The 8,561-nt window shown below is 56.8% G+C and overlaps 1 protein-coding gene across 1 annotated transcript; it reads right to left on the bottom strand.

Annotated features, from left to right (window-relative positions):
- Positions 1 to 1,258: 1,258 nt before the first annotated feature.
- Cebpa (CCAAT enhancer binding protein alpha) lies at positions 1,259 to 3,863 on the bottom strand. The gene has a single exon (XM_076837752.2). The coding sequence runs from the start codon at positions 3,749 to 3,751 to the stop codon at positions 2,684 to 2,686; it is 1,068 nt and encodes a 355-aa protein (XP_076693867.1). The 5' UTR covers positions 3,752 to 3,863; the 3' UTR covers positions 1,259 to 2,683.
- Positions 3,864 to 8,561: the final 4,698 nt, after the last annotated feature.

Genomic DNA, 8,561 nt, shown 5'->3' with positions numbered 1-8,561 from the left:
TTTGCTGGGCCTAGCAAGCTGAGGCCTGCCCCAGCCTCTAGGCAGGCGGTGGGGCTCTGCCTCCTTGGTTCCCAGGGTGGCGGGACAGGCTGCCGCCTCCTCACTGGGCTTGTGGCCTTTCCTCTGCCAAGGGTGGCCATGGGTGAGGAGGCAGCAAGGCACAGGACAGGGTGGAGGGGAGGCGGACAAGTTAACCACATAGGCAGGTAAAGCTAAAGCCTTCAGGAGCTAAAAGAATACATAATTTCTCAAAAATGCTCTGGACCACATTGGCATATCCTGGAAGCTGCTCCGTGAGCACTCTCGTGGCGGAAAGAGGTAAAAAGTGTTTTACCCTTGACCCGCTGAGAGAATGGAATCTGAGAGTGGTGGTGGGACCTGCCTCCTGAATTAAGGTGGGGGTGAGGTCCGCCCTCCCTAGGTTGGCTATCACTGCTGCTAAGGGGATGCTGTGGCACCTATGTTCATGGGACAGTCATCACAGTGTGCATATGTGTGTGTGTGGGGGGGTGGTACATCAGGTTCCAGCCTCAAGCTTGATACAGGTTGGGAACAGCAGAGCCCACAGATGCTGGGGTCAGCTCCTGGACAGGTATTATGAGAGGACGGGCCATACACCTGCCATGGGCCTGCTGGGGCCCCTTCCTGGGTGGACTCGGGCAAGGTAGATATGGAGAACTGGTGGAGGGGGGCTTGGCCTTCAGGCGGTCCTTCTGGGCATGACTGGGGTAGGTCACAGCCATGTGGCCCAGGAAAAGCGGGCAGGGGTAGAGGGTCCTACCACTCTGGACCTCTTCCTGCCCACCCAGGGTCCCACTGGAATGCTGGAGTGGAGGCAGGTATGAGCCAAGGTGCACCAGAGTTGGAACTGAGTGATTTGGAAGTGAGGATGGGATGACCAAAGGGTCCCTTGAGCCTAGAGCTGCTGGGTAGGCCCATCTTTTAGGCAGAGGGCTCCTTCTCTGGGGTCCCTCTTCTCCTGGGGCAAAGGAGAGGCCACACCAAAGCCTCAGCCCCGTGACCCTTCCACTTTCTCTTCAAGTTCTGGGCATTTTCAGCTTGGAGCCTTGTCCTCTTCCTGTTATCTACGTGTCTTGCTTGGGGGGAAGTAAGTCACCCTTTAAGTTAAAGAGGGGCTCAGGAGATGCTAATTCATCAGGATCTCAGCCACAGCAAATGCTATGATGATCTGCAAATGTGACCTGCCCACAAAAAACCTCAGAAGTAGCTTATTTCTGTTTTTAAAAAGACACCAAAATTTACTTTGATATGTTTATATTATAGATATAATACATAAAACATCTAGCATGAAACTCTTATGTTCTCCCCAAAAGAAGAGAACCAAGCAGTCCTTCCCTTCTCCCAACCCCAGAGATATGTACGTGTTGGTTGGAGGTGGCCTTCCCTCCAGACCACCAGCCAGGGCCTCGGAGGGGATAAGCCCACCGGCAGCCCCATCCAGAGGGAGCTGAGGCCCACAACTAGGGCGAGGGAAAGCCAAGGGGAAAAGGGAGGCCCACCTCACTTCAATGGTCCCCCGGGAGCAAAAGCAACCCCAAAACCAAAAGGAAAGAGAGCCTCAGACCCTTCCCCCAGCTGCTGACAAAGAGTCTCATTTTGGCAAGTATCTGAGCAAAACCAAAACAAAACAAAAACCAAATAAAATGGTGGTTTAACATAGACGAGCACATTCACATTGCACAAGGCACCGCTGGGACACAGAGGCCAGATACAAAAGTTGATATCGGCTGATAAAGCAAAATATTTGGGAAGCTTGTCATAACTCCGGTCCCTCTGGGATGGACTGATTGTGCTTCATGTTCTTATGGCAATGCTGGCGACATACAGTACAGACAAGGCCGATGGTCCCAGTGTCCCTTCACCCCCCACCCCAGACCAAATCTCTAGGTTCCCCTCTTCCACCAGGCCACCGGTCCCTTGAACACATGTCCTTTATAGCTAACCCACTACTTAGCTTTATGGTCTGAATGGGGGTAGGGGACTCTTACTAGTCACCTGGTGAACCCCATCTCAGTGAGTGCTAACTCAGGAAGCCCAGTCTGTTGTAGGCCTGCTGGGGTGGTGGTCGAGGTGGGAGAGGCAAGGAATTAGGGACCCTCTACCTCATTGTAGAATGAGGGGAACAACCCTGGGTTCAAAGCCCCAACTTCTTAAGTTCCTCCCCTCTAAGGACAGGCACAGAGGAGAGGCTGGGGCTGGCTTGTCTGCATCTCAGCTTCCTGAACCTTCCTCCTGCCGTGGCCTGCACCCTTCCTTCTCTCGTGGGAGCCTGTTGCAGCCTCGAAAGAGGCAGGAACCCTTCAAATAAAATGTCAAGGCACATATTCGCTCCCCCTACTCGGTAGGAATCGGAGCTAGCTTGCATTTCCAAGGCACAATGTTATTCCTTAATACTAGAGTTGCTGGGCTCCCAGGTCAGCCCCACGGAGAATTCTCCCCCGTCTCAGGGAAAAGCCACTGCCTGACTCCCTCATCTTAGACGCACCGAGTCCGGCTCTGAGGAAGGGAGGGGACACGCGGAACAGGCCAGGCTTTCAGTCGGCACCGGAATCTCCTAGTCCTGGCTTGCACGGCCCCGGGAAGCCTTGAGATCCGGCGATCCGAAACCACTCCTCAGGTCCCCGCCAGGGGCCGGCCCAGGGCGGTCCCGCAGCCGCGCGCCTCACGCGCAGTTGCCCATGGCCTTGACCAAAGAGCTCTCTGGCAGCTGGCGGAAGATGCCCCGCAGCGTGTCCAGTTCGCGGCTCAGCTGTTCCACCCGCTTGCGCAGGCGGTCATTGTCACTGGTCAGCTCCAGCACTTTCTGCTGCGTCTCCACGTTGCGCTGCTTAGCCTTGTCGCGGCTCTTGCGCACCGCGATGTTGTTGCGCTCGCGCCGCACCCGGTACTCGTTGCTGTTCTTGTCCACCGACTTCTTGGCCTTGCCCGCGCCTCCGCCGCCGCCGCCCGCGCGGAGGTCAGGGTGCGCAGCTGGCAGCCCCTTGAGCGCGCCGCCCGGGCCCGGGAGGCCAGCGGCGCCGAGCGCTGGCGCTGGGTGCGGGCTGGGCACGGGCGTGGGCGGCGGCGTGGGGTGGCCAGGCTGCAGGTGCATGGTGGTCTGGCCGCAGTGCGCGATCTGGAACTGCAGGTGCGGGGCGGCCAGGTGCGCAGGCGGCGGGTGCGGGTGTGGCGGCGGCGGCGGCGGCGGCGGCTGGTAGGGGAAGAGGCCGGCCAGCGCCAGCTGCTTCGCCTCGTCCTCCTCGCGGGGCTCCTGCTTGATCACCAGCGGCCGCAGCGCCGGCGCCCCGACGCGCTCGTACAGGGGCTCCAGCCTGCCGTCCAGGTAGCCGGCCGCCGCGCAGCCGTAGCCGGGAGGGGGGCCGTGCGCACCCCCGGACATGACGGCGCCTCCGGGACCCACCGGGGCGCCCGGGTAGTCAAATTCGCCGCTGCCGCTCGCGGGGGCCGCGGCCGCCTTGGCCTTCTCCTGCTGCCGGCTGTGCTGAAACAGGTCGGCCAGAAACTCGTCGTTGAAGGCGGCCGGGTCGATGTAGGCGCTGATGTCGATGGACGTCTCGTGTTCGCAGATGCCGCCCAGCGGCTCCGGGGCGGCAGGTGGGGCAGGGGGCTGCGCAGGGCCCGCGCCCCGGGGAAAGCCGAAGGCGGCGCTGCTGGGCGCGTGCTGGGGGCTCTGGAGGTGGCTGCTCATCGGGGGCCGCGGCTCCGCCTCGTAGAAGTCGGCCGACTCCATGGGGGAGCTAGAGTTCTCCCGGCATGGCGAGCCTCGGTGGCCTCCAGCCTGCGCGGAGCGCCGCTGCTGCCACCGCCCACCCGGAGCCCCTACTGGCTCGCGCCCGCGCAGCTCCGGGTCGCGAATGGCCAGGCCCGCGCGGGCCCCGCTTTTATACGGGGTCAGCCGTCGCCCCCTGGTGTCCAAGCTGGTCTCTGACCACGGGCGAAGGCGAAGTGGCGCCTGCTGGGTCTTAGCGCCCGCCTATTGGGAGGAGGGGGGTGAGTGGGGCCGCAGCGCCGAGCTAGTCGAGAGGAGCCGTGGCGCAACGCCCACTACTTCTTACGCCGCAAGTCGAACCCCGGAGCCGCAGGGTGCCCCTCCCCCGGTGGGGCAGTAGCCCCCACGCACACGTGGTCGGTGGCTGCGCCCGTTTTTTAGCTTCCCCAAAGCACCCACTTCCAGTCAACGGCCCAGGAGCCCCGGAGCATCCAGAGGCCGCGCAGGGGGTTGGTGGAGGCGAACCTTGGTCTTGAGCTACCAGGGCATGGACTCCCCTTACACCTTGGGACCAGGCCTGTCGGGACCCGGGTTTCGGGAAGGCTGTTGTTTAGAGCGGCGGCGCGGGGGGCGGCTCGGGACAGCTTCGCGAAAACCAGCGCGCACTGCCGTGTGAAGGGGCCTGGGGCGCGCAGACTCGGTCTTCCACCTCCGACCCTCAGGCGGCTCCCCCTGATCCTAGGCAGAAGCACTTTTCCCCAGCTCGCTCTCTCTCTCTCTCTCTCTCTCTCTCTCTCTCTCTCTCTCTCTCTCTCTCTCTCTCTCTCTCTCGGGAGTATTCTGGAGTCCCACGGGCTCAGCAGCGCAGGGCGCTAGGACCCGGCAGGAGCGGAGGCGTCCGCAGCCCGGGATCCAGTAGAACCCGGCCGGTTGATCCGCCCCGGCTGGAAAACTTTCTTTTTAATTACTTCTTCAGCCTGGAGAGTGAGGGTTGCTTGGCGCACTAGGCAAGTGCTACTACCCGGGGCCGAGCCGCCAGTTTTTGACTTTGGGGTAGGCGGGTGGGTCCCCAGGGCTGCCCGAGCAGCACACCCCGGGCGAGCGCAGGGGCGCGGTGGCCGTGGTGGGGTGCGGGTGGGTGGGGTGTCGTGGTGCACTGAGAGGAGGACTTGACTCCTGGACTGGAACCCCGGGGCCCGCAGTCTTCGAGGCCCGAAGCCACGCTTTCTTTCCCTGTTCCCATTCAGGTGGGCGCCAACGACGGGGTTGGGGTGTGGAGGGAGTCAGGGCCACGGAGTCAGAGCACTGCTGGGGACTCTGCCGCATGCTTCGCCCCCTAGGATCCTGGGGGTCGTTGCGGCCCCCTCGGGCACCGCCCATCTCCGCGCTCCTAGCTGCGTGCGGGTAGAAGGAGTTTGTAGGCAGTCTCCCCAGCCACGTGGCGTCCCGCGCCTTCTCTACACCGATCGTGGCGGCGGGGGTGGAGTGTGTGTGTGGGGGGGGACGGATAGAGTGTCGCTAGCACGCAAGTCTCTTTTGCCTCTGTCCTGTTCAGCTCCTTGCGGCATCTTGAGCTAAGGTGCGATGCCCGATGCCCGCTTCCTGTCATCCCGCGGGTGCTCGTTGGAGGTGAGCCTTTCTGAGAGTCCCCGGCTGCTGAGCGGGTCAAGACCCTTGCACAGCGGCCTTCGTAGGCCTGGCAAGGCGCCGCGACCTGCCCCGAGGCGCAGCTAAAAAAAAAAAAAAAAAAAAAAAAAAAAAAACGAGGCTGGGGAGGCCTGAGCTAACACTGTGGTCACAGAACCAGCTTTGTCTGGGGAATGCATCCTATGCTTTAATCAAGTTCCTATTCAATATAGTTCCAGTGATTAATGGTCCAACTGCTTCGTTTTTGGTCCAAAGCTCATAAACAAGTTATTTTTAGTTTGATGCTTTTGGACTGAGGGAGTCAAAAAAGCAGATAGATTAAATAAATAACCTACTATAAGCTGAGGAGTGCTCTCTCAGGGCCAGAAGCGGACCCATTAATATTCCATGCACCTGTGGAAGGAGACCTAGAGGGAAATTCAAAAGGCCAAGAGGGATTTTCAGTTTTCCTACAGTGCTGAAAATAATGTCTTTTCCCAGTGTAGGAACAAAGGAAACATTGTAGAAAGTGGCCCTTTCCTAGCATAGAGAGACACAGGGAGGAAGAGGACACCTGGGCAGGGAGAGGGAATTCTCTTAGGACCAAAAGATTGGGCAGCATAGGAATAAGGCCAACAAGGAAGGGTCTGCTGAGCGTGTGGGTGAGGGAGGTAGGAAGAGGGGCTCCTACCCAAGGGCTGCAGGTACTTCAGCAGTGGAACCAGAATTCACCTGCCCAGGCCTGCCCCGGCAAGTTACCGAGTTCCCAGATGAGTGAGAAGTGGCTCTTGCTCTCGGAGGGTACACAACACAGGCAGGGAGACAGACAGGTCGTACATAGAGTCATCTGAGAAGAAAGGGTCTCTTCACAGGGGAAATGGGCACCAAAACAGCAGGGGCAGGGCCTTACCCACGAATTCATCCCATTCCTTAGAGACATGGGTGGGGATTAAGGATAGATGTGCTGTGATCAAGAGACATCCTGCCCTGATAAAAGCCACTGTCTTTGGAGAGGTACAGTGGACTGAATTGTGTCCCTTCAAAATGCAAAAACTGAAGCCCTAATCCCCAACATGATGGTGTTTGGATATAGGGCTTTTAGGAGGGCGTTAAGGTTAAATGAGATTCAATCAGATACGATTAGTGACCTTATAAGAAGAGGAAGACGATGGGAGCACACACAGAGAAGGTGGCCATCTGCAAGCCAGGAAGAGAGCCCTCACCAGAACCCCATCCATGTTCTCGGACTTCCAACCTCCAGGGTTGTGAAAAGCAAATGTCTGTTGTTTATACCACCCAGTCTGTGGGATCGGATCGGGGCAGCCTGAGCAGACTAAAACAGGAGGTGAGGGCTTCCTTCTGGAGTGGACCTTTGAGCTGTACCTTGAGAAATGAGCAGAAATTTGCCAGAAGGATAAGGAAAAAAGGCCTTTCTAGGAGGGGGGAACAGCAGGTGCAAAGGTGAAGAGGCTCGAGTGCATAGCCTGCTCTGGTAACAAAGGACATGATGTTTGACTGGCTGGAGTATAGGGCAAGCCGGGGAGGGGCTCAGATAAGCCTGGATCCACAGGCAGGGCTGGGTTGATGGCCAAGGCCATTCAGGTGAAGGAAAATGCCTTACCTTACAGGCATTTGTCCTCTGGTGTGTAGCAGGGGAGATTCTCTGTCCCATTTGGTTTTCCTGAGAGGCTATACTCTGGCAAGAGTGGGGGAGGTGGGTGTTGGTCAATGAGACACAGGCACACCTGGTGGGGTCAGAGGACAGGACAGATTTCAACAAGATGTCAGGACTGAATGCCTGCACTGGCTGGGGTAACCTCTCCTGACATATATGATATCCTCCTTAAGCCCCTGGGAGGTCACCAGGGACTTACCTGCAAGTCACTACCTGTCTGCTTTGTGGTTCTGGAGGAAGGACTTGGCCCGGGGCACTTACCAAGATCCACCTGCCGTCCCCTGCTTTTCCTTTGCAGTTTAACAGAATACCTTGGGATGAGGAGGAAGTAGTCTAGAGGGCAAGTCGTGGGTCCCTGGGTGGGCTGGACAAATTCTCAAAGGTGAGGGGCTGTTAGGAGTTACCTGTGGAATATGTGTCCTGGAGCTGTCAAGTCCTGAAGCCGGAGTTGGTGGGAAATCTGGGTGAGCTGCCTGGGTTGGAGCCTCTTGACAAGGGAGGTGCCCATGAAGTAAGGGAGACTCAGCCATTGGTTATCTGTCAGTATGGGAAATGGGAATGAAGGGGAATCTCCTGGGAGAGAAAAGGCTCCTTGTTTTACCCTCAGTGGTGACAAATCTAGTAACAAGAGAACCTTGTGAGTCCCCTGTCTGCCCATCTTTAAGATCTGGTAACTTAGTGGTCTCTATAGAGAGTCAAGGGAAGGCTTGCAAATTGGCTTGCCTCACTGTGCAGAGCAGGAAGCTGATGATGTGCAATGGGGACCCCAGTTTTGACAGGCTGCCAGCTACCTCTGGCCTGGCTTCTGTCACATAGGGGCCAGGGAGAGAAGAGGCATGCTCTGATTCTGGCTTTACAGAGGAGGCAGCCAGCAACAGAAATGAAGATGCAGTTAATAAGGGCACCCTGTGCTCCTTATAGGTCAGAAAGGGAGGCTCTCTGCTGGGGAGGTAGGACAGGCTGGGTGGGGAGCAGGGGAGAGGAGAAAGGGGATCCTCTATGCACAGTGGTTCTGAGTTTTGAGTTCTCCAGAATGAAGCCAGGTTCTAGAGGCATTTGCAAAGTTAACCATTTTGGGAAAACAAACAGAGCAGCCCTAGTAATTTTTTATTTTACTTTGGTTTAACCTTCCTAGTATGATGCACAAAAAAACCCTTTATATGTGAGTTTGAAAATCAGTTGAATTCTGAAGAGGAAAAATTGCACTAATCCTTCTGATGTAATTTTCTAACTTTATCTAAAGCTGGGGTGTGGATGCAAGATCCATCACTCCAAAGCAGGAGCAATTAAGGTAAAAGGTCAGAACCACCATTTTCAGGCACAGCTGTGCTCTGGTTAGGAGCCAGGAGTATTTAACAGGGTACATCTAATGCAGTTGCAGTGATTCAATAACATACTCTTAAAGACATTCTTAAAAAGTAAACCAAAAAAAAAAAAAAAAAATCAAAACACACACATGCACAAAACAAACCAACCAAATACCAGTTACTTTTTATTACAAATGCATTCACAAATAAACTTTATACTAAG

This window comes from Callospermophilus lateralis, chromosome 18, assembly GCF_048772815.1.
Source record: "Callospermophilus lateralis isolate mCalLat2 chromosome 18, mCalLat2.hap1, whole genome shotgun sequence".
NCBI lineage: Eukaryota > Metazoa > Chordata > Mammalia > Rodentia > Sciuridae > Callospermophilus > Callospermophilus lateralis.
Note: the sequence above shows the minus strand (reverse complement) of the source record. Positions and strands in the feature narration are given on the sequence as shown.

What these genes read in the sequence shown, in the direction of transcription:
- Cebpa (XM_076837752.2), bottom strand. Translation starts at nt 3,751, where the DNA reads ATGGAGTCGGCCGACTTCTACGAGGCGGAGCCGCGGCCCCCGATGAGC.